This window comes from Dothidotthia symphoricarpi (assembly GCF_010015815.1).
Source record: "Dothidotthia symphoricarpi CBS 119687 unplaced genomic scaffold P153scaffold_26, whole genome shotgun sequence".
Taxonomy (NCBI): domain Eukaryota; kingdom Fungi; phylum Ascomycota; class Dothideomycetes; order Pleosporales; family Dothidotthiaceae; genus Dothidotthia; species Dothidotthia symphoricarpi.
Genome location: NW_022985033.1, coordinates 82,985 through 110,585, shown reverse-complemented (window position 1 = coordinate 110,585; position 27,601 = coordinate 82,985). Strand labels below are relative to the sequence as shown.

The 27,601-nt window shown below is 49.8% G+C and overlaps 6 protein-coding genes across 6 annotated transcripts; 3 read left to right on the top strand and 3 right to left on the bottom strand.

Moving 5' to 3' along the window:
- Positions 1-8,737: 8,737 nt before the first annotated feature.
- P153DRAFT_145545 (uncharacterized protein) lies at positions 8,738-10,179 on the bottom strand. Its single transcript, XM_033662141.1, has 3 exons — positions 9,988-10,179; positions 9,616-9,929; positions 8,738-9,546 (listed from the first exon to the last, which is right to left on the bottom strand). Exons 2-3 carry the CDS (start codon positions 9,821-9,823, stop codon positions 8,954-8,956), a joined length of 801 nt encoding a protein of 266 aa, XP_033518147.1. The 5' UTR covers positions 9,824-9,929; positions 9,988-10,179; the 3' UTR covers positions 8,738-8,953.
- A 2,715-nt stretch (positions 10,180-12,894) lies between these two features.
- P153DRAFT_145521 (uncharacterized protein) lies at positions 12,895-13,602 on the top strand. Its single transcript, XM_033662140.1, has one exon. The coding sequence runs from the start codon at positions 13,072-13,074 to the stop codon at positions 13,537-13,539; it is 468 nt and encodes a 155-aa protein (XP_033518146.1). The 5' UTR covers positions 12,895-13,071; the 3' UTR covers positions 13,540-13,602.
- A 723-nt stretch (positions 13,603-14,325) lies between these two features.
- P153DRAFT_401656 (uncharacterized protein) lies at positions 14,326-15,184 on the top strand. Its single transcript, XM_033671924.1, has 3 exons — positions 14,326-14,491; positions 14,548-14,810; positions 14,841-15,184. The coding sequence occupies exons 2-3, from the start codon at positions 14,571-14,573 to the stop codon at positions 15,072-15,074; spliced, it is 474 nt and encodes a 157-aa protein (XP_033518145.1). The 5' UTR covers positions 14,326-14,491; positions 14,548-14,570; the 3' UTR covers positions 15,075-15,184.
- An 82-nt stretch (positions 15,185-15,266) lies between these two features.
- Positions 15,267-15,818, bottom strand: P153DRAFT_371430 (uncharacterized protein). The gene has a single exon (XM_033669262.1). It carries the CDS (start codon positions 15,752-15,754, stop codon positions 15,311-15,313), a length of 444 nt encoding a protein of 147 aa, XP_033518144.1. The 5' UTR covers positions 15,755-15,818; the 3' UTR covers positions 15,267-15,310.
- A 2,043-nt stretch (positions 15,819-17,861) lies between these two features.
- On the top strand, positions 17,862-20,989 carry P153DRAFT_391165 (uncharacterized protein; the record flags this gene model as incomplete). Its single annotated transcript, XM_033671015.1, has 3 exons — positions 17,862-18,136; positions 18,183-18,323; positions 18,373-20,989. 3 exons carry the CDS (start codon positions 17,862-17,864, stop codon positions 20,987-20,989), a joined length of 3,033 nt encoding a protein of 1,010 aa, XP_033518143.1.
- Positions 20,990-24,981: 3,992 nt separating this feature from the next.
- On the bottom strand, positions 24,982-26,548 carry P153DRAFT_412442 (uncharacterized protein; the record flags this gene model as incomplete). The annotated part of the gene is made up of 1 exon (XM_033672105.1): positions 24,982-26,548. A coding segment is annotated over one exon (1,239 nt), but the record flags the coding sequence as incomplete, so codon positions are not given.
- Positions 26,549-27,601: the final 1,053 nt, after the last annotated feature.

Here is a 27,601-nt window from a genome sequence, read left to right as displayed (position 1 = left end):
GCCTGCTGTAGCATTAAAAACTATTTGTGATTGTGTAGTGATACCAAAGTCGAGTCGGAAGATAGGGGTCTCCAAGATTTATAGGATGATAGCTCCTGGCTACAGCGACCAGCGTGGCCTGCTCCCGTGAAAATAGGTGTTGTATCGATGACCGGATGTATAATGTAAACTTTGACCCCCCACGATAGAATATGATAGTGATGCGAGGTTGGATTTGAGATGTAGATGAGATGTCTGATGATAATGCTGTGGATAGCTCAGGGGCGAAGGCGAGGCTGGATGTGAGGAAACTTGTGATAAAATTGATGAGTAGAGTGAGGAATGATACTGGAATAATTGTTGTTATCATTACAGTTCAGACCGCTTCTCTTCGTCGACATGTTGACTTGCGGAACAAAGTAGGCTGATCGAATGATGTTGAAGCCCGCGCCGCAACATCGTAAAGGTAGATCGGTCGCAATGGCATAGAACGCGGTTCCTGATTGCTCTTACAGAGACTTTAAGGCTGGGAACGACACTACCGCCCCGGTGCGAACAACCTACAAAGGGTAGTGAGCTGTTCAGCAGGTCATCTGCTTTAGTTCATTGCACACTGTCTGCTGTTCGCGGGAAGCCCACCCGGGCTTGGCATCTGAGAAGTTGCTCTGAACCATGCGGACAAGACCAGACTGGCTATATAATTTCTTGTATTCTTTATTAAATCTGTGGGTATCCCAGAAGCGCTATAAGAGCGACGTTTCAATGGATGAAATAGTGAACAACACGTCGAAAGTTACAGCTGGAAGAAGGTGCAGCTAGGAAGGTGGAAGATGGGACCGGAAAGATACAACCGGAAAGATGTAATCGGAAAGATACAACCAGAAAGATGTAACCGGAAAGATACAACCAGAGAGATGTAACCGGAAAGAAACAACCGCAAAGATACAACCGGAAAGATACAACCGGAAAGATACAACCGGAAAGATACAACCGCAAAAAGCACGGCTGGAAAGATGGAGTCGGGATGTCAACGACGTCACTGGAACTGTTCACGCTGGCTGGGCTGGGGCCCCTTGCATCGTTTCATCAATTTCGGATGCAAGAATGGTCATCCGAGCCGGGGCAGAGGCGCATTGAAGCGAGCCCCGCTTACTCAAAAAGAAATAGCGTGCTGTATAGCGGCTAAGTTGTAACGCCATACCTCCTGACTTTCGGACAGGGTGTACTCAATGTGGGATGATGCAAATGCGGCACCAGAACCTTTAATGATACAAGAGCAAAAGTGCATAATGCATCGTGAGGTAGAGCCATTCGAGGTGGAGCTAGTTACAATCGCCAAGATTTTGATCATTTCATGAAGATATTGAACAGTATAAGGATGCGATATTAACAATCCAGATCAGATCATCCATGACGATTGTACGTCGAGATGAAATTGCATTCACTACGTACCAGGGCAATACACGCAACACGATCTTGACTTGTTCAACGTTCTCTGTCATCCTCATCCTCCTCCTCCGTCTCGTCCTCCTCCTCCGTCTTGTCCTCTTCCTCCGTCTCCTCGTCCTCCGTCTCGTTCTCCGTCTCGTTCTCCGTCTCGTTCTCCGTCTCGTTCTCCGTCTCGTTCTCCGTCTCGTCGTCGGTGTCCTCCTCCGTGTCCTCTTCCGTGTCCTCCTCCGTGTCCTCTTCCGTGTCCTCCTCCGTGTCCTCTTCCGTGTCCTCCTCCGTGTCCTCTTCCGTGTCCTCCTCCGTCTCCTTCTCCTCCTCTTCTGTCTCTTCAATTGACATCTGATCTTCGTCGGCAGTCTCCTCTTCCTCCTCCGATGTAGCCAGCTCGTGCTCCGTCTGCACAGGCAGTACATTGTGCAGCGTAAACGCGTTCCTTTGCGATTCTCTGATGAGAGCAACAAACTCGTCGTCATCCTTGATCTGAAGGAGAATGCGATAAATGCTTGACGTAGTTGCTGGAATGGTAAAAATGCTGCATGCTAGCATTGCAACTTTCGGATAGTTGCGCATCCCATCCCTGAGCCAATACTCTAGTGGGCTGACGTTTGAGGAAAGCGTCATACGATCCTTGCGAAATTGACGATATTCTGCTCTGAGGAGGCAAAGAACTGATGTTGTGGTCTTAGGGAACATCATCTCGTTTGCCTTTTCAACGGTCGGGCCCGCTTTTGCTGGTCTGTTGATGATGTCCGTGGTGTGGGGATCTAGCAGGCTTGAAGTGACATATATTGGATTACTTTCGGCCTTATTCAACAGTCTGTTCGTCATCCTGAGAGCTTCACTGAGAGTTGTGTCGAGTGCTTCGCCAACAAACTCAAACTTTAGGATCATCAATGCCTCACGGCTTTTCACCAGGCCTGGCAAAACCTTCTGAAGCTTGGTATCGTTCCTTGTAATCTTGAAGGATACTGCAACCTTATGCATGGCGTGCAAGGCAGAATATAATGCGTCGATGTTGGTCCAGTCATCAGACGAGATGATATCGGAGATGACGAGTTGAGTCAAGTAGCTCAGTACGGGGTCTGTTCCATCTCGCTCAGGAGGGTTCTGTTTCAACTTTGCCTGATCTATGAAACGGAAGATGATGTGCCTGTAACGGCGCGCTAGCCTTAACAGTTCTCTTGTTCTATTCCAACTGTGCTCGTGGTTAGCAAACGCTGTGAAATACCGCCCGGAAGGACATTGACCAACCTGATTACGTTCCTGAACGTCTCTAGCCAGTCTTCAGAAATGTACTCCTGGTCTTCGGGGCATATGTTCTTTTTGAATTGGTCCCTTCTCTGGGGATCTTCAAGGATCCACATCAAGAAGATGATAACACGTCCGACTGGTCTCAGGCTCCATAGCATGTCAGCTTTCTCTTCCGTATTGCTCGTATTGCGCATTCTTCGTCCCCAATCTTCGTACTGTGTACCGAAGAGGAGTGTTGATAGAATCTTATCAATCATATGGCCTGCGCATGGGAGTACTTCATACTCCTTGCCAAGAAGACCGGCGTCGCGAGAAGGAAGATCTCGAAAAACCAGGCAGCCAGTCTTTACTTCAAGTGAGGGGTAGTCTTTCTGAACACGCTTGATGAGGTTGAACAATACCTTTTCACTGAAAGGATGGTTCCGCTCCATGGCAAGGAGTTCGCGTCGGGGTCTATTCTCCTTGTCAACGTAATGGGCAATGATGAAGCTGTAAGAGCCAAGACGTGGCCAGGCCTGTTCGTAGTGAGATAGATGGACTTTGGTCTTAGCGTTTTCAAGCATTCCGGCAAGAGAATTCGGTTCCAGAGCTTTGCCAAGTCCTCCTATGTTGAAAGGCATGCTTTGACTGGCATCTTGCGATGTCATTGCGAGGAGTAAGCTGAGGTTGTTGGATAGAGACTCATGTCCGTAACAGAACCAGCATGACACTATATATCTTCCAACACAACAGTTTGATGTCAATCTGGAGAACAGTGTAGTCACCAGAGGAAGAGTCCAGTTTGCTTTCCAGATACTCCCACCCAATCGTTTGTTAATGAAAGCGAGACATCGCTCAGCAGGCTTAGCATAGGTCATGTGCAACGAAGTCGAACTCAATGTTACAGAATTCCACTTCCATTATCTTCTTGGTATGGAGTACCGAAGTCTAGCTTTTTCTTTGTCTATCCGCATCTTGGTCCTGACGTATCACATCTGCGATTGTCTCACGGTTGACTTTGACGTTCAAGTCGTCCTGGGCGTGAGTCTTCATCATGATTACTGCTGTGGGCTCGAGACATTGCATTCTCTAAACATAAGCAAAGCAAATCCAAGAGGAGTTGGCGGCTATTGTGGACGAAACGGAGGGATCGGTTCATTGGATAGAAACATGTACGCAACTCAGCTTCGAGAAACAGTAGGGTATCAATCATAGACCTCTAGGATGTCTTGCTCATTCGCGTTCTGACACGCTCGTCGTAGATAAACACACATGTGCGTCGAGGTGAAGAGCTAAACACATATTCCATCCCTTTCATTTTGCCTGAAAGAGTCTAGAAGTCTTGTCCATGCGTAAGAATTCGTAAACTTCCAGCTCATGCGAATCGAAGAGGCCGAGTGAGATCGAAAAAATCCGAACTATGTCTTTACCAAGAAGCCGAACTGGAACAACTGAGAGTTGCACAGTGGGTGACAGCAGGCATCGTGCAAGCCTCTAGTTGTTATCCATCGCAGCTTTACTCTCATCGTCGAGTGTGAGCAAAGTAATCAATGTCTGTCACCCATCAACCGCGCCAATCTTAGGCTCCTTCCTCTTCACGATTCTTATGTGTTGCTTGACGGGCCTTCCTGAGAAAGCGTCGCGTACGGAATAGTCGACAGTAAGGTATGAGACGATTCCTGTGCGAAGAGCGCAACGTCGGCGAAAGTTCGGGTGTTTGTTGCGTGGCGTCACCATCGGAGCTCGTGACTCAACCTCGCGTCGCGTCATGGTTCTCGTTCTGGTACCGCTACAACTGTGAGTGCGCGAGACCTAAGTCATTCCTCGCATAGCAGTTCTGGCCAACTCTATCTATGCGGAACTGCCCTCAAAAACGTCCTTCCCGGGATCTCCATCCTAGGAATATATATGCGCCCTATAGTCTGGCCTGCGAATCTAAGCGGACATATCGGCACGACACGCCAACGCCTCCCATACTCACTATCCAGCAACAGCATTAGCAACGTCAGACATACCTCACATCACTGCCTCACACCTGACGTGCCTCAATGAATCACCCTCGTGCCGCCCAGAACTCGTTGCACATTACTCCAATTACGATGCCACCAAGGACACTGCACAACTGCCTTACAGATACAGCGATTTCGAACCTTTTTTCGGGGTCTTCCATATAACGCATTTCTCGAGACACGTTTGGTAATCGACGCGTTTGACAAGAACCTCACAGCGATGATACCCATGTATCCATCAAGCGCCACCAACACCTTGCTGAAATGATGAGGGTAGGCAAACCTTTTGAGCACCGGACAAGGCTCGAGATCAAGTTTAAATAATCAGACGCCGACCCAAGAACTTCGAATCTCAGGCTGAATCAAGGCCTGTTCTAGCTTGCGTAAGGTACCCAAGCCGTGTGTAATGTTGCAGACGGAGGTGTCTTTAACTTCAACGAGCCTAGCATTATGGAAGGTGTTGTATCAACCAGAACTTTCCATAGGCACCGGCCGTCGAGGATGGCGAGGGAGGTTGGAAACGGGTGATTGGAGTGCATCATTGCTATCCAAACAATCAAATTAATAGGGCGGGCAACTCTGGCTTTTGTCCAGCTTCTTGGCAAGCATTCGCTCTCTAAATGACACATATAAGGGTTGCTACCTCGAGATCAGGTTTAAGAAAGTCTTGGACAACGTCTGGAAAACCACAAGATTGGCTTGCGTAGTCGAAGCACCTTGACAGGCATGGACACGGTTGGTCGCCGGTGACTGCTAGTTCATAACGGCCACGAGAGCAATCTTCAACTCGGTCAGCTTCTACCAGTATCAAGAGGAGCAAACTATGATTACTCACGACAAGTTTTCTTACTTGTCATACGTACTGCCGCCAACAAGTTCGCCTCGTTGGAGAAGAGCGGAGTTTCAAAAATGCACGAATGTCACCCACCCGCACTACCAAAATGAATATCTTACTCAACGCCTCTACCACAAAGCTCAATATTATACTTCAACCTGGAAGCGTTAACAACGTCAGTGTTAACGGGGGAGCAATGATACAGTTCGCACATACAACACAACTATTCCCAATCACAACACGAAGCTTCCTTCATCCACTCCACACTTCCGTTATGCCTAGGAAATGTGTGTCACTTTTGCGATGAAATTCGGCATTATACGTATCATTCGCGTTGTGCATGGCCCAAGTAACTGGTGCATGCATGCCTCTATTTTGCTAGGTAGGTACTCATACTTGTTTATTACGTCCTGTACAATCGTGGTTCCGTGACTAGGATACTGTGTCTTCCATAGCAAGTCAGATTCATTGTCCGGTCGGCACCTTTGCTCCCTTACCACCAACATTTCAGCAAGTCATTTGTGTCACTGGAGCTCGACACTCGAAGTGTTAATCCGCTCGGATCATTCACCTCGTTCGACCGACAGAACCCAGCGCGGCATTCGCACTTCCCCGGCCAGTTTCCCGTTGCCCGCAACGAGCGTCGCCGATGGTGGCACACCGTCAGGAACACATGCCAGAGGAAGTGAAGGGCGTCGTTGATATCCGGTCGCACCCAACCACGGGCTATCACTGGGATCGAAGGGACATGCATATATACGTAGCCCCCCCTACGTTTTATAAAATGGTTGGGTTCTCGAGCTAGGCCAGATATGCAGCGCCGTTCGCATGTGGTTGAGTAAATTTAGCAACTCGCAGATGAGCTTTGTAAACCCGATTGCTCCGTCTTCTCATATAGACGATTGAATCAAGAAACTGCATTACTGCTATGGAGTGGAGATATTTGGTACCCGAACTTCCACTTACTTTCCACCTCGTGTCTTTGGGTAATGAAGCAGGTCATGCGGTTCAAGGTCTATGAGCATGACTGTCGACCTGTCGAAGCCGGTGCAAGTCGCAACTTCTCTTTTGAAAGATTGTGCTGCACGAAGAAATATACATGAGTATGACAATGATTTACATGCCATTGCATGAACCCGTGCAATATCTGTAAACAACCCGAGAGCTGGTTTAACGTTGATACCATAAACTTTTAGCCTTTTTATACAGTCATCATATCCCGGTCTCCTACGACTCCTTGACCCTGTATATATCACCTGAAGGGTCACTGGCAGCGCTTATACTCTGAGATCAATATGGTAATAGATAGAACAATGGTATGAACTAAGCTTTCCTACCTGCATCTGCGAACCATCTAAATTTACTCAGGAGTAGTAGTACAGGCTTAGTCTTTTCGGATTTCGCGCGAAACTACTGGGTCATTAGCGACTGTAGTTTCGTTGAGTTCTCACTAACGACATATACACACGATTGTGACCAGAACGGCTCGCTAGAAGCTGATTGTTCTGAGAAAATTGACTACAACGAAAGTCTTCCTCCCGTGGAATGAACCTAGATTCAGCAGTGCAGAGAATTTTTCGCACTCGCTGGTCATTCACGCTGCAAGTCAATCAAAGACCTGTTTTATACCTGCCGCCTTCATAGAGAAAAAAGTTCTCACAAGTCTCGAGCACAATGGGAGATATCAAAAACATTTAAGCAGCATAAATTACTTGAATTGAGAGTCATTGTGTAGTAAAGTTATCGAAACCTTAGCTGTATTATGACGGGACTCCATTAGATCGGAGCGGTCGATCCGGCCCTAAGGAAGCGAGTGGCTTTCCAGGAAGAACATGCACCATTACGAGCCAAGGCCGGGCCGGCAATATACTGAGGCCTAGGTAGCCGACTGAAATTTCAGATACACAGTCTACTACACTGTAGAACTCTATCCGGCATCCTATTCGTGTGTCCTTGTCAAGTAGTAAAGCTCCACGCTTGGAATTATGTTCGCTCTCTAGTCATGCTTCTGTGAAACGCTATGCTTTGGAACTCCCACAACTTCCTGTTTTTCTAATTGTGTTATCAAATTCGTATTTCTAAGCGGCTGTGTACTCGAATTCATATAAATCATTCTACTACTCATAGCTCCATCTCGCCTCATGTATCTACTACCTTTGGCCCTACCGCAACTCGTCTATGACTGAATATCAACGAGGTTTTCCACCTTCTCGGTTACTACGGCACACACATGGTGCAGGACGACGGTCACGATGCAATCTCCGCCAGTAATATTCCAGAGGGTCTAGAGCCATTTCTCCTAGGTTGCATCGCCTTCATTGGTTATCTTCAGTAGGTGTTTTGCTCCGTGAGTCCAGCATCATTGAGTTCTCTTCGGCATCGATAAACCTCGAGTCAAACGCGGAGAACAAACCCAGGGAAAGGCTGCCTAAGATATCAAGCACGGATACTGGCATGGGACGAGGTGGTGATATGAAGTGGAAAAGTTATCTCTCTGCCTCTTCAACGTTGATGTTGATGATTTGATATCTGCCGCTCTGTATTTTCCAGGAACTACTGCTCCATCGGGCCATGCGTCGACCTATCTTCCAAAGACGATTTCATGCCCTTTGGGAGCATATCGTCCGTAATGCTGGTCCGAGTCTGACGTGCCTCGGAAAGGTCTCTCTAGCAATGCAAAGCTTCCATATGTTTCCTTGATGTATGATAGTATAGTCACACACCGAATTTGACTACTCTACTGCTCAACATGTCCAGCGTAGCGTTGAAAAAGTCCGCTCTCAAGGCATCTACATATACAATGAATGTTACAGTATCATCACTTCGGCCAACACAAGATGGGCTGAATCATTTCTCCATAACCCAGCCACGCCAAAGACTTCGGCTCAACACATCTGCCCACGAGATAACAAGCCATCATCAATCCTGTTTGTACCCGCACTCATCAAACCTAATCGTGCAGCGGCTCCGTGGAGATCACGACAGTAGTACACAGAGCTGTATGGGCAGTTTGGCGTAGTGACGAAGAAGAGCAGTAGCCTTTCGTAAGGCGGCGGGCGCACTGAGTGAACACTGATCCTTGAGCATGGGATGAAGGCAGTTCGGGTAGAGGAGATTTGAGCTGCCATGGAACCTTCAAAGAGTTCATGTTGCACGAGTCAGGATAGGAAGTCATCGCCAAGAGCAGGGGGTCGTTGTGTCAGCACATATGGGCGGGCAAAGGGTGAAACGTGCTGGTTGAGATTGTCGCTATAGGAACCACAAGTAGGCATCTGCGGAATCTCACGTATCGAAAAGGATATGGGGATCTCACGTCGCGAAGGGAACACAGCACCCCCAACTCTACTCAGACTACAACTACAACTATGGAACCAACCTCGAAATTGGCCTGGTTCACCATTCCATACGACCTAACTCAACCACAAACCTGAACCCGCGCGCCACTCGAGACTCATTCACAGACCTGAACTCGTCCACTGACCTGAACCAGTGCGACCCCATACCCCAACCTGTACTCGCACAAACGCCCTTCGGAGCCGCTCCCTCGACCAATGACGAACACCACCGCCATTGCAAGCCAGTGCTGCGTTGAGAAACTAGACGTGTGGAAAACGACGCAGAGGTTTTTCCTCATCAGCATAACGTGTTCCGACATGACCGAGCGGCTGCACGGTATCAGAGGCCTTTGTTGCAGAAGCGGTGTGAAGGCTGAGCTAAACGACGTCTCTCCAAGCAGGGTGGTAAGCAGGGATGAAGAGATGTTGAGATGGGATAGACGCTGTGACAATGGTTGGCAAGGATGGTATCTGCTTTCCCGAGAGTCACAGAAGCCTTGCTGAGGGGACACGACTCCCTCTCGCGCAGATGCGACATGCGTTTCATGCAGTGAGAAGAGGTGATTATTGGTGGCCGCTTGACGACGACGTCCTCGGCGGACTTTTGCGTTACGATTGGATGTGGGGGCGTAGGTATGGCGAAGTCGGAACATGGCATCGGGGGAAGGCTCGGAGGCGGTCGATCGATGATGGACCAAGAACGAACCCACTGACTCAACACGTTAGAAGTCATGTCTTGGTGGAGAAGGCACGGGACTGAGAAGCAAGGCCTACTCACTGAGGTTGACACGCGCGCCTGTTGAGAGCGACGGTGCATGTTGCTCCATTGCATCGAGCGCGTGGTCTGAGACACGCAGATCCACGCTCGGAAAGCGCGGCCCGGCGGTCAGGCAGCTCCATCGCTTTTCATATCCCATGTCATCTGACCGTGCCGCCATTCGAAGCCCGGCGTCACCGGCCATGTCTGTCTTGACGGAGCCATGCATGTTTGTAGCCCCAGGGACACGCGAGAGTAAACTTGGGTCGGCTGACACGGCTGCCTCGTCTGATGGGGAGCTGGACTTGACGACTATGATTGATCATCAAAGCGCACTAAGACGATGGTGGTTAGCCGACAGCCATGAGGACTCCAACTCAATGCCAGACTTACCCTGGCGCCGTATCCCCGTCAAACAATCATGTCTCTGGCGCGTGCTTGGCCGTTCCCTGACGAGTGTCCAAACACGTCATCAGTGCACAGCGAGCGCGTGTCTGCCAGTCGCGGTGCAGAAGGTTTGGCGCGTCTAGATCGGGCCGACGACGATGATACGGGGCATGATGTGATGCGCGAGGAAGGCCGGGAACAGTCGGGCGAGGGACGTGTCAGCTGAAGTTGGAGCAAGGTCAGTACATCTCGCCTCTTACTACAGCAAAGGTGCGTGTGCTAGCACTCGTTGGAAATGGGATGACGCGTCTTGGGGATGGGAAATGCATACCTTGAACTCTGCCTATAGCGTCTTGTGCAAGATGCTCATGAGCATGCCGGATGATGGCGTAGAAGTTTAGATGCAATCATGTTGCGCGTCGTGGCTCGTGAACAGGTTCAGTGGAGATGGCTGGGGACTCGCTCTTCACTTGGCGAGTTTCTCGAAACAGCCAAGCCCTCCACGTTAGTCAGCGCTCGAGTTCGGGCAACCCATGCAACGGCTTCACAGTACATCTGGATTACATCTTCTTGACGCTGTCGACCAAGGTCGCGTAATGGTACATGTGCCGTATCAATCTCAAACTCTTTGATGGCGATTTGATCCCTGTGAACTCGTCGTTGTCAACAATCCATCCAAGTAGCTTGAGTACCCTGGTCCAGCAGGCCATGCGATCTGGGGCAGGATCGATGACGTATGTATTTTTAATAGTGGTATTGCAGTCGGGAGTAAAGTGCGTGACTTGTACGTTACTAGCATGTTGTCGCAAGCCTTTTCGAAGGGTAAATACTAAGCCTGGTAGCGACTGCATTACAGCGCTTACTCTTTCAGGTCAAGCGGCGTTGATTTCCATGTCGAGCACGATTCTCACGAAAAGCTTCTCGCTTGGCAGCTGTGTATGTGTAACCGAAAGGCTCTTCTGGAGCAACCAAAACCAAAACATGGCACATTAGAAACACAATTTGAGGGAAGATCCAAATGTAGATCCAACTAGTAAAACTGGAGGAAAGGAAGTAATAAATAGCTGGGATATAGGTGTCGAAGATTATATGAAGGTACTAATTCTAACAAGGAAGTTACTTCCTTGTTAGCTCAAAATCTGATTATATATACCTTGACTTCCAACTTCTAACAAGGAAGTTACTTCCTTGTTAGCTGAAAATCTATATCTACTCTTCCTGCTTCTAACAAGGAAGAAACTTCCTTGTTAGCTAAAGATCTATATTTCCGCTTTCTGTTTCTAACAAGGAAGTTTCTTCCTTGTTAGCTGGAAATCTAACTTATATATATATTTCTATACTATTAGCTCAAGTCCTATCTTACTCTCTACAGACGTGGTATGAGCTTCCGCGATATGTGTACTCTGGAGTATGTAGGCAGGATGAGATCAAGGACAAGGAGGCAACAGTAGAGAATAATAAGCCCCGTAGTGACTCCGAAAAGGAGTAAATAGTTGAAATGCTACGTCGCAACTATTTATAGTTTATAACAATTACACAGCGTCGCGCCTTCTACAACTCAATTCTGGAACCAGAAGTACAATGAGGCTACGATAACAGCGGAAGTTCATGTATTCCCTGGACGGGCTCGTTGAACCCGCAGATCTCGGCACGATGATTGGCCAGTCAGATCGCGTCGGCAAGTTGGTGTTGTGCCCCGCCCTTGGAGTTTTTGGTGTTGAGTTTCAACTTTGATGTTCTCCAGATCTATGCTACACGATTTTATTGGCTGAAATCCGCTGGTTGAACGAGCCCGTCCATGGGCCAGACCTCTTAGCGATTTTAACTCGTGATAGTGAGGCTGCTGAGCGTCTTATTGGGCCGTTGCCGGTTCAAGGCGACAGGGATAGAACAACTTCTCTGCGATTGGAAAAGTGACTGCCGAACTACAATGACATGGACTTGAAGATTGATTTGTGCCTAGTAACATGCGTAAATAGCGACATAGGAGTCGTGACACTGGTGTTGCAGTGTCAGGCAAGCATGAGTCTCGTAGCGCAGTTGCCCCGCAGTTTCCCCACAGCTTCCGCCACAGTTTCCCCACATGATGTTCCGGCACGTTACCGATCTCCGTCGAACCAGCCCCCGCACTCGCACCATCTTTGTCCGCGCATCTGCAGACATCTGGAGACTGAAGGCACAGAATAGAAGTTTTTCAAGAGACTGAACTCCGTTGAGTCAAGTCAGCGCACGTGCATCAACGACCAGGCAGCGCGAACCTGAGTGTATGTATCCCAATTCTCCCGCAGATTGGTAAACCTACTAACCCGGATTGGATCGAAGTCCTCCCTCTAGCCCAACCACCGCCAAAGCGACCTTCCGATGAAGATCAGCGTTCAAACACAGAGCCTCGCGAGCGTCATGGTTGGTGATAAAGTGGGAATAGGCCACAGACTCCAGGCAGAACGCGATACATCGACATAACCACATTATCATCGCCATGGTACATGCTATATATCCACAACTTGAGCGACTGAGCACCCACGCCACGTCAATGGCATTCGAAGCAGCGGATACTATGGTGGAGTTCCTGGATGTACTGTAGTCGACGCTGAGCTTAGTAAAGCGCGTACGTCGAGGTCTTCCCGTGCAATCGAGATTCTTCCAGATGTTGAACATGCAAAAGTGATTGATCACTCCTGCAGCGCATGGATTGGATATATCTTTTTCAACACCAAACCCCCATTGCACCACCATCTCCGTCTCCGGTCAAGAATGCACCCCTCTCCGCCGGCTCAGGGACAGCTACCTCGACCAGTGTACTCACCACACTCCCCAGGTCCCCTACAAGCAGCACTCCCGCCATATCGCAGGCTCACCTTGTCTTTAAGCAGCTTGCTGAAGAGGCGCAGAAGGTGCGCATCGCAATCCGGGCCCAGCCCCTCATGGTGGCGTGAGGTTCTGAGCGCTTGGTGAGGATGTACAAGTCGCCCATGTTGACGTCGCCGATATCAAGGCCGTGCATGACGAGTCGCTCGCATCGACAGCGCCCATATTGAAGCAGTGGATCAGAGCATTGATGCCGCCGGGCGAAAGGTTGGTGCGGAGCTGATGGACGTGGTGGTCGTACCGGTGATTGCCTTGGATGATGTCCGAGTTTCAACCGAACCAAGTCGAATAGAGCCTGGCGAGGCGGGCGCAGAGGGATGTCGAGTCGAGCTTCAGGATGCCTCGGAGCAGACATTGCACTCGGTCCCCATCATCCGTGTCGCCGCGGTCTACAAAGTCGAAGTCGATGTCGAATTCAAAGCATGTGCTCCTGAGCAAGTCGAAAGCGAGCTGCGTCTCTTGGGCGCCTGTGAGCGGAGCGCTGCGTTTTTCAAGGTGGCTATCTACATACATGTCGCTGTCGCCTTCGCCTTCGCCATCGCCGTCTCAGCACTAGAAAAGCACGTGCTTAAAAAGAAGCCGGAGTGCTCGATAGCCATGGTAGTAGAAGCCTTTTCAACCGCCGTGTCCGAGTCTACAACTCAGCGCCGGCCTCCCCATTGTTGCCGTTGCACCCACTATCGCTCCTAGCGTCGTCTATAGGGGTAGAGCCTAACGTGGGTGTTGAGTCAGTAAGCGCCCTCGCTTCCTGCTTAGTGTTAAGGACTTGGCAACTTCATTCCTTCACGAACTCATCAGTCCACGACTGGATAATTGCCCCTTACGCGTGTCTCGTCGCAGCTGTGCAATTTTAGTCGTTCATACCGTATGTTGAAAAAGATGTAGTATGTGAGAGAACACTTGTAACAAGACATGGGATGAGGGAGATGAGATTGTAAATGTCTGAGGAGAGAGGACCTTCGCAACACTTCACCATCTGTCTACTCAACACAGGCTCCCCGCCCACTTCATTCTCCTCCCATACACCATTCAAAGTGGCCTCGTTGACAGCTCCCCCGCCGCTGCGGATTGTTTCGTGCGCCGCCTGCCCACTGCATGGGTCTATCTCGCCACGCCGCTCCAGCACGAATCGACGGCCAGTGGAGAACCATGCTTGTGCATCATCGGCACGTTAGAGCATCTATCCACGCTTTTCTCGGTCTTAAATAGCGGCCAATGATACTCTTATGCAGGGTGTGGCGCAGTCACCGTGCCACTGTCGCATCATCGCTGTCGCATCATCGCTGTCGCATCACCAAACTCTTGTCGCATTACCATCGTCGCATGATCACTAAACCAGATGTTAACATTCAAGACAGCAGACGCTCATTCGAGTAAGTCCATCCTCCTGCAGGTATAACGTTTCCTTGTCACCGAGCACCCGGGTGCAGTCTGGACCGACGCGTAACCACACATCCAATTCATGCTTAACTGCAGCTCCAACGCCTCCACCAGAGTAGCCCCGTTCGAGTACGTGTACGGTTTCATCCCATGCTGCGGCCTTGATCTGCACCGAGAACGCGACAACCTCACTCGCGAAGAATACGCATCACTCCGCCTTCAGATCCGGGACCAGGTTGAGGAAGCAGTGGCTTTCGCGAAGGTTCGTATGAAATTCTACAAAGCTGAACATGAGCTCCCAATCTGATTCAAGCCTAGCAATCAAGCACTCCTCCAACTCCATGACGGGATACCTTTCTGCAACCCTGACGCCAGCAACATGCCCATCTCAACAACCTCCCAGATCTGATACATGCCATCCAAACGATCCTACAAACTGCGCATGCAGCTACTTCAACACTCCCACAGACTGCACGTCCAAACCATCTAACGCGCCGCTCTCTGAGCCCTTTCACCGCCACTCCTCGCACCCACAGTTCTCTCACCCACAGTTCTCTCACCCACAGTTCTCTCACCCACAGTTCTCTCACCCACAGTTCTCTCACCCACAGTTCTCTCACCCCTCTCACTCCTCGTCCTCGAACTCGCCATTCTCTCACCCTCCGCCCACCTCTCTCTCAACAAGTCCTTCCAGTCACCCTCCTCCCTCAACCTACCCCCAACTTCCCTCACCACCCCCCTTGCCCGTCCAACCCTCTCCGCAAACCCCTCCGCTGCCACCAAGTCCCGCTGTCCTTGCTTCTCACTTCCTTCCAGCCTGCCTATCAACGGCTCCGCATTTCTAACTGTGCTCCGGACAAAGTGGCTCGTCACTGCACTCCGTATGCCGCGCTCTAACGCACGCAGACTGGCCAGCTCATCCTCTGCATCACACAGCGCCTGCTTCGTGCTCGCCAGCTCCTTCGAAAGCCGCTTTTCCTCGGCTGTCGTCCGGTCCACCTGCCGCCCTTGGTTGTGCGGGAGGAACCGCCGCGCCAATGCAATGCGGAGATCGGCGTCGAGACGAGTTTCTGCACCACTATCAGTCATGAAAGATCAAGGGGGATGGCATAAGATTGCACGACTTACGCTCGATTTGCAACCCGACGACTACCTTCTCGAGGTGCTTGACCCGGTGTTCCACGGTCCTTCCACGGTCCTCAAGTGCGATGTGCGCTGGCATGCCCTGGAACCATGTCCATGCACCGCAGACTGCCCAGCGCAGAAATACATATGCGCTGTAGAGAACGAGGATTGCGATGCGTGGGATTTTGGGTAGGTGCTCGGCCAGCAGAAGGGCGGTGATGATGCAGAGGATGAGCAGATGGATGGAGGTGAGATGGTAGGTAGGGATGTGCAGAAGTTTGGGAAGAGGGTAGCCCAGTGTGTAGTAGGCTAGTGGTGTTAGGGAGAGTAGGGTCGGGAAGAAGAGCAGGAACAAGAGTGAGTGCTGCTTGACTCGGGTGAAGAGGGTGGTGGTGTGCATCTTGGGTGTAGGACTAGAAGAGTGAAATCTGGTAGGCGATGTGATGTGATGAGAGGCCGTAGATGTTGGTTGAATTAATGGAAAGAAGTAGAGAAGCGGACTCCGTATAAATGTATAAGTTGTTTGGTCTTTGGGATCTAGATTGAGAGGGGATGGCTGTTGACTCCGTATCTCGAGATACGTCTCAAGGTGGGTTCATTTTCCGTGCAGAAGGGAAGGCCGCTATCCTTCCGTCTCATACACACCGCTAAGCTGGAGCCCAACCGACTTGCTCAAAGTCGCACTTCTCAAGGGGAGGAGGAAAAGTTCAGGTACCAGCACGCGGAATACGCATCGCATCACCTTCTTCTTGTCTTGCCTACCGTGTTACTTCCCATGGAGTAAAAGAAGTTCATACATCCGTACGAGGCAAATCTATAGTGTAGCCCGCGCCAACTGGCTGTCTCCTGCACACCGCTATGTTCCCAACTTCCTCAAGATTCTAGTTTCACGGGAAATATGACAGCGAAGAAGATGTGTAACGCCAAACTTCCAGCCTCCTAGCGCCCGTTCCCGCCTCGCCCCGCTCACAAGGGTTTTCACATCACGCCAGCCACCCGTCTACCCAGTCACCCAGGTAGTTAGTCAGTAGGATCGATCCAGGTTACAAACTAATCTATTCCGGTCGCTCGCTCGCTCGATGCCAATGCATGCACCAGAATATGAAGAGACGAAACAGCTGTAGAGCAAAGCGCAACAACGCAGCGTGAGGAAGAGGTAAATGCATGGGCCTGTCACATCTTCTTTCGTCCTAGCGTGCAGGGCGAGGCGATCGGGAGAAAAACGGGTCGATACATCGACACGAAGAACGGGTAGGCGCACGATTAATACGGTGGGGTAAGGCAATCAAGAAGATGCAGAGCTAACGATTTTCGTTTGCGCAAGATCAAGCTGGGTTGCGGCCTCACCTGTCGGTCTGGGACAAGAAAAGATAAACAGATCGGGCGATATCAGGGCTGTTCCAAGGTATGCAGGTCCTGCATGGGTATAGTATTTCAGATCATCACGCACCACTAAATACGCGTGTAGGCTGGACTGGAGGTGGGGATTGTGGGATACAGCCTCAAGTAGCGTTGTGAAGCCAATAAAGGAATAGTGAAGTGTAGAAGACGAGGAGTTGAGATGCATGCAGCCTTACGTAGCGGTCTGTTTTAGGCGGACGGAAACATACTGTGTCACGGCATGAGGCTGGGTCCAAGGCTTCAAGTGACGTATGCCTAAACGAGGGGCATGAAATTCTGAAATAGTACATAGAAAGATTTATGGGGGTTTTGGAAGTGCCTGTAGCTATAAACAGGAATAAGAGTTAGGTTGAGTACTGAGTCGGTACGAAGAAGAACGCATGATACGCCATGTTACAAGTTGTGTCGTCCTGAGAAGACAATACAGAGCAATTTTGGAGGAGGCGCTAAAACTTTAGCCTCTTGGCGGATATATCGGGATAGTGGGGCATTGTGGAGTACCGGTAAGCTACCTTCCTGCTCAATACCACACAACCTACACGACATAGTACCTTTTCCACTTACGACATCTACGTTCCCGGCTGATGGATACTCACCGCAATCTCCAGCATGCGTATACCACAAGATTGATCAGGATAGCAAACAGGAACACCCCTCTCAACGTCATGGAATTCCTTGACGTAGAAACCCGTCGGCAGCCTGCCAAATGGCGTGTTGCGGATCGCAAGCCTAACTTGGCAAGTCCTCAGAACGTAGAACGGAGACATAGAGAATCTCCGTTTCAATGTAAACGTGACACCTTCACCGAAATAGACCTGATCCCAAGGTTTCTCATCTTGGATTGTCTTTACGGTTTCGTCCTCCTCATTCTGTATCTCTGACCGCTCCATTTCCGTAAACATCAGTGAGTATTGACACACTCTGGCTTCATGGATCGTTCATTTACTCACAATTCTTTTCTAGCGTCTATTGGTCACCCTTCTCTGTTTTCGTGGACCTGAGTATGTATTAGCACGCTTTGAGTATGCGAACATCTCGACCGCTTACATTTAGCATGCAGCGGCCGCTATTTCCAATCAACCTTCTACCATCCGACGTTCCACACCATGGCCCCGGTATCTTCTGGCTCTGGCCAGAACACTCGTGGCCTACGTAGTAGTCGCCGCTTCTTAGGGCAACACGGTTCACGCAGCAGTCCACGGTTCTCGGGACAAGAGCCTATGCTAGGCATACCGATGACTTCAAGAGCATCAAGAAGGTCAAGGAACCAGACTCCTTCGCCTTCAGAGTCAGCCGCAAAGCTATTCACTCAAGCACCAATTGACTCAAACTCTGCTCCGACGCCTTATAGACGACGCTCAACACAAAATGTTTCGGCAAGGTATAACTCTCTTGATACATCCACAACAGCATGCTAATCAGGACAGGAAAACCGTTTCATCTACGACGTCCATGCCGCCCCAATCACCATCCAAGACAAAGAGAACAATGGCAAGGGCCAACAGTTATCCATCTCTACGGCAACTCCCGCTCTCTAGACTGTCCGATATTGCCGAAGATGAGCCAATGTAAGCTGATGATAGCTTGTACTTCTTGACAGGTGCTGACGTCTCTCAGAAGTGATTCTATGGACAGCGCTAAACCTACCATTGGTGATATGGCCCTGCAAGGTCGTGTTGAGTCTCCTGTGAGACACAATCACAGCAAGGAACGGCGTAACACCAGCGATGCAGACGATGACATGACTGAAACGAGTAATGAGATCCTTTCTTCCATCGAAACCGGGGATCCATCGAACAGCCCGGTTTTTGGCCCGAAAGCAGTCATCGAAGCACCAGCAGAATCTTCCCGGCGGCACCTTTACAAGCCTCCCGCCTTTCTGGACAAAGCTCTGCATTCGGCAAAGTCTGGGCAGCGCACCCTGACCCCTATGGACAAAATTGTCCGCCGGAAACTTCGCCGGGAACCTCGCAGCCACGCGCGGAGGAAAGAAAAGTCACATCATGCTTCTGGTACGGGCAGGTCCGCGGGACATCGTGCCGCCACTACTCCGAGCTCGAATGTGGCGACCTCCTACGAGCATACTGACGTGCCCAACCCGCCTGCACAACCTGCATTAACTCCGTCGTCCTGCCAATCAATGCTGGTCCCAACTCCTCGTAGCAGGTCACCTACCCCAGGACCAAGCCGTGTTAAGCCCAACAAACGACAACGCACGGACTACGAGTCTGAAAGCATAGAAGAGCCTCCCACCTACAAGGGGAAAGGTAAGGCGGCCTTATCACAGAACACGGATGAGTACAAGGCTGCACTTTACACAGTGAGGTGTAAAGTGGCGGAACAAGAGAGCACTATTGCCAACCAAAAGTATATCATCACCAGCAAGAGTGATCTCCTGGCAGTTACAGAAGAAGCTCGCATCCGTGAGCGTACGGAGCATGAGCGCTATCAAAACAACACGCAAAATCTGGTTCAATTCCTCGAATCGCAGCTGGCTTCAGCCACTTCACAGCTTACCACCAATTTCGCTCACTATCAGGAACAGCTGAAGGTCCACCAGGACCAGCTACAGACCTGCCAAGTTGAGATCACCCGTGGGACGTTGGAAAGCGCATCGATGCAAGAAAATCACCAGCAACAGATGAAGCAGGCAGACAAGATGTACCAGGACTTATTGAAGCAGCTGGAGGTCGAGACTTCTTTGAGGGCCAGAGCAGTGGAGGCAATGAACAGGCAGGCGGATGCCCAAGTTATGGAGAGGAATGTCTCGCAGTATTCCATGGCACCGCCACCATCACCACGGCCTGACCCACAGCCTCAACCACAGCCTCAACCACGACTTGAACAACTGCCTAAACATGGACGGTTCACAGGGGGAAGTAATGAAGATGCCTACCGACGGGTCGGTGCAAACCTGGATGGAGGACGTGACCAGTCTCCGTCTGCACAGGTGCCGGGGAGCTGGCCAACAGTCCCTGTTCCTGGGCGGAGCTCAGTCCAGTCCAACGTCACTGCCCGAGAAGATTCTGACCCCCATTTCGATCCCAATCTCGACCAAAACGACCCTTCCGATTCGAACCGCAATCACGGACAAGATCGCCAACCCAGTCAGGCTGCTGGCCATGGAACGGATCATGGCTCCAACCTGAATGTCAACCAAGGGCAAGATTGTGTGTCCGTATCGGAAACTGGGCACAAACAGGTTGGTAACTCGGAAGTGCATACGGGCCGTCAAGAGAATTGCCCTTCCAACCCAGACGTTGTTCTTGAACAGGTGTACCCTTCCACCAATCGTGAACCAGGTCACCTTTCCATATCAGAAACCGGCTGTTCGCAGGACGCTCCGTCGAAACCACATACTAGTCGTCAGCAGGACGACGAGGATACTCTGGCTGTCGACTCTTCCTCAAGGTCTCCCACCCACAAGGTCTCGTCGACCCCACACCAGGTCCCGCCTTCTTCGCCCAGAGTCTCTTCTTTACCCAAACAAACAGCAGATATGAGTTCTACGAGTACACCACCGACGGCTCAACGCGGCCAGACATCATCGATGGAGGAGAAGAACGAACAAAGCATAGCGCAAAACATCTCAACCCTCTCACCCGAGCATACTGAGGATGTCATCTTTGCAAGCAGTTCCACTGTTGTTCAACGCGATTTGACATCATCGGCGAGGGAGATCGGGTTAAATTCGCTTCCTCCGTCTGGTCTCGAGAATCAACAAGATGTGTCAAGCTCTCTGTTGCCTTCTCTACAACTCAACACGCCCATCAATGCCGCAGACCTTCCGGAGCGTGCTGTACGTTTCGAATCAAATCAGACTGAGTCGAGGACCCGCCGCGACATGTCTGGAACTCATCCCGATTTTCCTCGAGTTTCGAAACCGGCGACCGTTGCCCAGACGCGTGTACTGCCATCTTCTGACGCAAGTCAAGCAGAAGTACATGCATCCCCATTACCATCTTCTGAGTCTGTCAACAACTCTCTGCTCCCCCCTAAGAGTATAGTCCAGACAATCGAGCGGTCTGTGATGCCTTCTTCGAGCCGAGGTGAGAAGGCAGTTCCAGTCCCTGCCGTTCACGAAGATACCGTTATGAGTATGCACGATAGTCCAGGCGCCACCATGAGTGTCAACCCAGTTCCAGCGCCTGGTGTAGACATTAGGGAGGGAGAGCTCTCCATAGAGTCGATCATCAGGATGACTATGGGGCTCGACCTTGGCGACCACTTTTAGGATGGTAAAGCCAAGCAAATACACCTCTTCAATCTCGTCAGAGCATGGCTGGTGCGAGGTGCGTTTTTCTTTACACTGTTTGGTCAGAGGCGCTATCGAGCAATCTGAGCGCTGAGGTATCTTTCCAGACCATGGCACGAAGTATACGAACTAGCATTCACTGGAGTATGTTTACACATTTCATACTGTCTTCGGTATTCAACTACAACTACGGCTTCTATCCTTTCGGTATATCATTCATGCTGGAGGGCTTGTGCAACGGCGTCTGGCACAATAACCTCAATCTTATCACACATTTCGTTGGATTCAACATCCATATTGGCCTCACAACGCACACGCGTTACCACTGACCAGGATGCCGTGGAAAAAGCAAAGTATCTATTTCCAACTCAGCTCACGGCAAGCATGCTTCTGATGATGAAAGGGATAGCAGTAAGTTCTCAAATTCCTTTCATCAACCCTTATCTCGTTACGCGTTCTGACACTGACGAAGACAGTCGTGGGTCACCAAGCCATTACTTCTGATAAAACGCCTCTGATTATAACGATGCCTTCGGCAACGATGAGGACACCAGTAAGTCAGCAAGCTTCCTCTGTCATGCAAATCCTTCTAACCAAAATGTTACAGAACATGGCGACCTCTGCCGTCAGTCCTGTCAAAATATCACGTCCAACCGCAATTTCGCTTTCGACTTCGACTTCGCATTGAAGCAACCTCAATGTGCCATATCGTCGCATATCAATCCCACCATCCACAAGTTCACCAATAAGCCTTACCTCACTACTCAAGGTGCCCACAAACCATAGCCTCCCGATATTCTACTTCCATATATCATACAATCGGCCACTCGCCACGTCACAGCCCCGAACCTGACAAGATTGCAAGCAAATTGAAGCGTGGCGAAGAGGATCAAGACATCAGATCGGACCATGGATCGCCCCTGCAATCTGTATGTTCCTCTACTCGTGAAAGGTCATTTAATACCATCAAAGACTTCGCGGCTTTTCCTCTCCTCGGTAGCTAACATTTTTATCCAGTCATTTTCTCTCTTGTGTAAGACGTCGACCCGAACCTGTGACGCAGCACCGGCTGGTCCCCCCGGAGTCTCTTTTATATCTCAATCGTCGCATCTTGCCCCTCGACCGGTCCACATCCTCCAGTTGTACCGAACCTTGTGGAGGTCAGTCAGGTACCTTGGATCTTGGAGTGACTCGATCGCGCCGACCTTCGCATTGGAACCACCTGTTGAGGAAATTCAAATTGGGATATTGAAGCGATGTATGGGATCAGAGCCAGAGATCTGGATATGGAAGACATCGATCCTCTTGTATAGGAGAATAGCTCCAATATCTTGTTTCGTTTGACAAGAGATGCATGATTGGCATTCACTATGGTTTGGTATTGGTTAGTCTTCGGGGTTTGTTTCGCTACTGTTTCTGACGTTTCTCTTCCGGACCTTGCAAGAACACATAACGACTTTCTTTTTCTACTCTTGTACACTTATCCATAACTATCAGGTACTGTTCACTCGCTCGCGCATTTTCGTGACGTGCTTTTGGTTTTTGTGATGTATATATGTCTGTTCTCCGCCTTTCATATCCATAACGACGCCTGGTTTTCAGTCACTTGGTTTCTCCAGTGCGAAGTCGTTTCGTGGATGAGGTAGCTGCCAGGCCTATATTGCTGGGTTTCTCGTAACCAACCACGAGCTTTCAAGGAAATCGAACTGGGAATCACCCAACTCGCTCGTCTTTAAGCTACCCTCTGCCAGAAGGAATGCGCTATTGAGCCCATTGGATACCTCCTCTAATCCAGCCATTCCAACGACTCCTATACTCATTCCGGCATTCAAAGCGGAGCGAGCTTTCAACGAGCATAATCACAAATCTTGGAAAGAAGAAAGATGGAATGGCTTGTGCTAGATGTTGCGTTGTAGTTTAACAACTCACCCTTTGAGTGACAGAATCCATAGATGTGTTGGGGAGACAGCATTAGGTGCAGGAGTCAGCGAGATCAGTGGTATCGGATCCTTCTCTCCAGTTCGTAGCGGTCTATCGGCTCATTAGATATCTTGATTATATCATGATCAAGATCGACATGTTGTGCTCCTCTATCACCCGTGATGTACATGGGGATGGGCACAGCTCAGCGTCTCTTATTAGTGTTTGGGGGAGGTAAAACTGGACCGAGGCATCTCCTGTAGCTCTCGGGGATTGACCATTCACTTTTGCTGTTTAGTGTCGGGGGTCTACGTGAGCGATCGGCGTGATGAAGGTCTTGGATTGAAATCGTTCCTCAGAAAGCATATGTATTCACCTCAATAACATTTACTCTAATGGGGCGCCCTTGCAGGTCGTCAGAGAACGGTCAAAGTTTCATTTTGTATTCCATCTATAAAATCCTCCGCATAACGAAGGGCGGGTGATCTGTTAACGGATTGGATGGCTCAAAAAGCTTTCAGTTTCTAGGCTTCTGAATCGTTCAACCGCTTCCAAATGGTTCTTCGTGTCTTATCTCGCCAGGAATGCACATCTCATGCGGTTTCGTTGCCTTTGACCCGAGTAGCAATATATTAGCAAGACTGTGAATACATCTTAACACGAAGAAAGTAGATGGTGATAATGGAAAGCATGACTGATTGATGAAATCAATGTTTGGTCGCATTCAATGATCAATCCTGGCTCACAGCATATTAGGAAGTTATTGACCAGTTCAAAGTTAATCTCCTTTTCAAAGTTGCCAGTTCATCAGCAGAGCGAACGTCGATGCAAGTTGCTTAGGTCAAGTCTTCAGCCATCCAGTCAACCAGTCTTTCAAGCTTTGAATTTATATCGGCGGCTGTGCGCTCCGCAACACCATAGGCACCTTGCGTGCTTGCTCGACGGCCGCTTTAGACTCGTGGAATACAGTTGGCAGGATTGAAGATGGTCGTTTGGTCAGAACCAGTCCTCTGATGCTGGCACTGCGACGGACTTTGCTCGGCCTGAAAAGCATCTTTTCATTTCATTCCTTATTGTTTCGTGCTGTGGCTACAACGCAGGTGCCATCCGTTTTCGGGTTGTTGCCAAAACGTGTTAATGTTTTGGCCAAAGCGAGTCATAGCTAGTTGTTTGATCACCTACTTCATCACGCACTTCATATTTCACGACTGTCCTCACTGCCATGCGCGCATTACCGAAACGGGCGTTTTTCGAGCGAGCGACCGCGACTGCTCGACTGGGTCACAGGCGGTCGACGAGGCGCTCCACGAAACCAAGACGCGTAACATGTAGGCCCAATCTGGTCCCAACTGCAAGGTCTATTTCTAAACTCACACGGAGTAATCAGATGCTGCGCACTTGCTGTACCCTCATCCCTCCCTTACAAGCACATTCGCTCATAAAGACCGCCTTTGCGTTATAGCCGCGCCGGCAATTGTCTATAGCCCCTAGAACAAGCTCCGTCGGCGAATCCAGCCCAGAGCACGCTACGTCGATACGCCGACCGCGCATTACAAGACATTGCCTGAGTAAATAGTGATCTCGTCTTTGAGCTCAGAAGCGATAAGAGAACCTTGTCATAAGCATCCTTCGCCTTCACAACGCTTTAGAATATGGCAAGCCTTTATCACTCTACAAGACATACATACACACATACTGGGATCTGCAGGCGCCATCGAATAGGTTTTCATGACTTGCTCCTCCACTGTCGATCAGTGAAACCCTGCCATGCTACCGACTATACAAGCAGCAAGCCATGCCAACGTCACAGCCTGTATGCTGCCTGCCACTTTCTTGACTACGCCATCACCATCGGTATAAACCCCGCATCAACATTCGCCAATCTCGGCCAACGGTGGCTGCGAAGAGGCGGCCAACATGGTTCTCGCTGTACTAGAAAGCATCACCCTCGCCCAGAGAACGTGGTTCGCTAAGGGCTGGGCAGGAAGTGGAGGAGGAGGATAGAGCCCGTGTTTATAGTGGACAAAGCGTCGACATACGTCTTCATCATCGCGGATAGAGAGACGGTCGAAAGAGAGGTCTGGCTGGCAGCAGGCATGCCGGCTTTGGTATAGACTCGAACACCTGGCTGGATATGTAGATCGCGGAAATGCATTGCTTATGGGTATACTCTAGTTTCTGCCTACGTGCTGAAAGAGGTTTGCATAGGACTATGTAATGATGTTGATTGCCCAGCAGGCCAAGACTTATGCAAGTATGTGGGCCGAGAATCATGCATACCGAACAAGGCCCCACCTTTCTTGGTGTCATTTACATCAAAGCGATAAGTCACGGCACAGAAGGCCGCAAATAACGTTCATGTCTGCAAAAGCTGTGTGCTTAGGGGGTTCTTGAAGCAGTTCCTGGCGTTGGCGAGTTCATGCGGAACTCGTGTAGCGACCTCGATAGTGTATCAGAATAAAACTCTCTGGCTTGTTCAAGATCTTGTAAGAGTGTTGTGTTGTTGTTGATCTTAGCAATGTTCACGAGTTTCTTGATACAGTTCCCAATTAAGTCGTGAGGCCAATAAAGAATCGAAGAGAATTCTTTCTTCTGATCGGGAGATAATTTCTCCAGAAGGGGTGGCGTGCAAGCGACATAGCGACCAGCATTCCCGTTCTTGTTGATTTGCAGGATTGCAGAAGGTTCATCCGCATCTTTGCTCTGCGGAAACCCCGTGCCGAATGGATATTCCAGCTTCCATAGTCTGGGTCCGAAGAAGCGAGAATCCATATAATGAGGAAAATCCGTAATACAAGCGTAACAATTCCTGAGGTTCAACGCTGCTTCGCCCAAACTCCATGAGATTTCGATCCTAGGGGAGTTGCTGCACCGACATAATATGGGCAACACCTGGACTATGCGTGAAAGTATGTTAAAGCTGGGGTTGAGCAGTTTTGGGCCTCGTAAATTGAGTACAACATCGCAGGCTTCGAGTGCAAGTATTTCCAAAAGTGGCGACTCGCTGAAACGCGCATCCACGACTTGAGGACGAAATGTGACTTTGCCAGGTGCCCGACAAAAGAAATCGCAATCGAGTGAGAGGTTGATCGTTATAGCCCGCTTGGACCTTCGATATTCTGTTTCAGGGGAGACGTTGAATTCGAATTGCCGTCCAAAAAGGCCCCCTTGTTTATTGATTGCTGCGAGGACGAATTTGTGATAGCTGAGGTCAAATTGGTCGAGTTCATCGCGAAGTCGGCCGCAGGTAGTGCGCAAGTATCGGAAGCGCTCAGGCTGCAGACGTACAAAGTCGTAGATCCTGAATCGCACCTCCTGGGGTGCCGCAAGGAAGTGGCTTTTACTGTTAGAGGAGCAGTCGATTTGGCTGTTGTGCTCTCTTGCCGCGATGATGAATTCAGCCTGTCGATTTCTTGCCGCGATGATGGATGCAGCATCTCGAGCTTCGTCCCGTTTTATACGGCGCAGTAAACGTTCAGACGACCCAGAAACAACGTCCTTGTTGAGCGCCATTTTGAATGAATGTAGATGCTTAGTCGCTGAGGATAAAACGATAGAAGTGGAGTAACAAAGTGAGTGTTGCCTGACCAGAGAGAGATAGCTATTTATGCTTACAACGTACGGGGGGTGTATATCCAAGGTAAAGCCTGCATATGCAGCCACAGGTCAGATTTTCTGCTGTTAGATCACCCTGCTTACGTCACTGCATCTTACGAATAAGAGGTGCATCGTCTAGCTACTCCCTCCTAGATCCACCTTGATAATGTACTCTCTGTACGCTGTACACCCTCTGTACGTTGTACACCGTACATTGTACAGGCGTGAATACCCAAATAAGATCTAGCGTGTTTCCGGAACGTAATCCTTTCAGACAGCATCACCAAGTCTTCTTGTTCGAGGTGACCTTCACATTCACGAACTTTTGCTGAAGAGCGGCCAAAGCCTAACCAAATTACATGTGTACACTTGTTCTATCTTATTTGATGACCACAGACGAGATTCACAATCGCTACGAAGCACAGAAGAAGACGGAGTCAAATCAACATTGGAGACTTTGCATGTGATGGCCAACCAGCTGGCCGACACGCTCTACATACCTACGACCTGCACCTCACCGCATTCAGCGTACGAAGCCAGACATTTAGTGCCCAAATTGACTGTGATTGAGCGGCAAGAGCTGCCTGGACTGCAATAGTGACCGTTAGAGAGTCCTCCGACGCAAATGTACCCGCCTTTCTTAGGTCCGCAGGATCCAATAAACAATATGTTGCCTGCACATTTTTCAGGTGTTACAGAATTAGGAGTAGAAGACGAGTACATGTTACACAGCAGCAGCAGTTACAAAGGCTACTCCCGGTATATGTCCTCCAGTATCTCTGCATGTCCGGTATGTAGAGATCTTGCTGTCAACAGTAAACCAGGTAGCAATACGTGAATGCAACGTCTATCAAATACAGGAATGAAGTGTAACAGAACTATTCATTATCGGAGAATGCCCGAGCTCTGTTATCCTCTTCTATTGAAATTCTAGAACATAGAGTTCGAACTCATCCTTCTGGTTTCGAGGCCAAGACAAAGTGTGTTCCACCACAGATGACTCGAACGAAGGACGCTTTTCTCTGGCAAGCTGCAGGGCGATAAGTCGAGATCATGGTGCGATGTCTGTATTGA

What these genes read in the sequence shown, in the direction of transcription:
- P153DRAFT_145521 (XM_033662140.1), top strand. Translation starts at nt 13,072, where the DNA reads ATGGACGTGGTGGTCGTACCGGTGATTGCCTTGGATGATGTCCGAGTT.
- P153DRAFT_145545 (XM_033662141.1), bottom strand. Translation starts at nt 9,823, where the DNA reads ATGCATGGCTCCGTCAAGACAGACATGGCCGGTGACGCCGGGCTTCGA. An exon ending in AGGCGCGCGTGTCAACCTCA is followed by an intron (nt 9,547 to 9,615) that starts GTGAGTAGGCCT and finishes GTGTTGAGTCAG; the next exon opens with TGGGTTCGTTCTTGGTCCAT.
- P153DRAFT_401656 (XM_033671924.1), top strand. Translation starts at nt 14,571, where the DNA reads ATGACGGGATACCTTTCTGCAACCCTGACGCCAGCAACATGCCCATCT. An exon ending in CACAGTTCTCTCACCCACAG is followed by an intron (nt 14,811 to 14,840) that starts TTCTCTCACCCA and finishes TCTCACCCACAG; the next exon opens with TTCTCTCACCCCTCTCACTC.
- P153DRAFT_371430 (XM_033669262.1), bottom strand. Translation starts at nt 15,754, where the DNA reads ATGCACACCACCACCCTCTTCACCCGAGTCAAGCAGCACTCACTCTTG.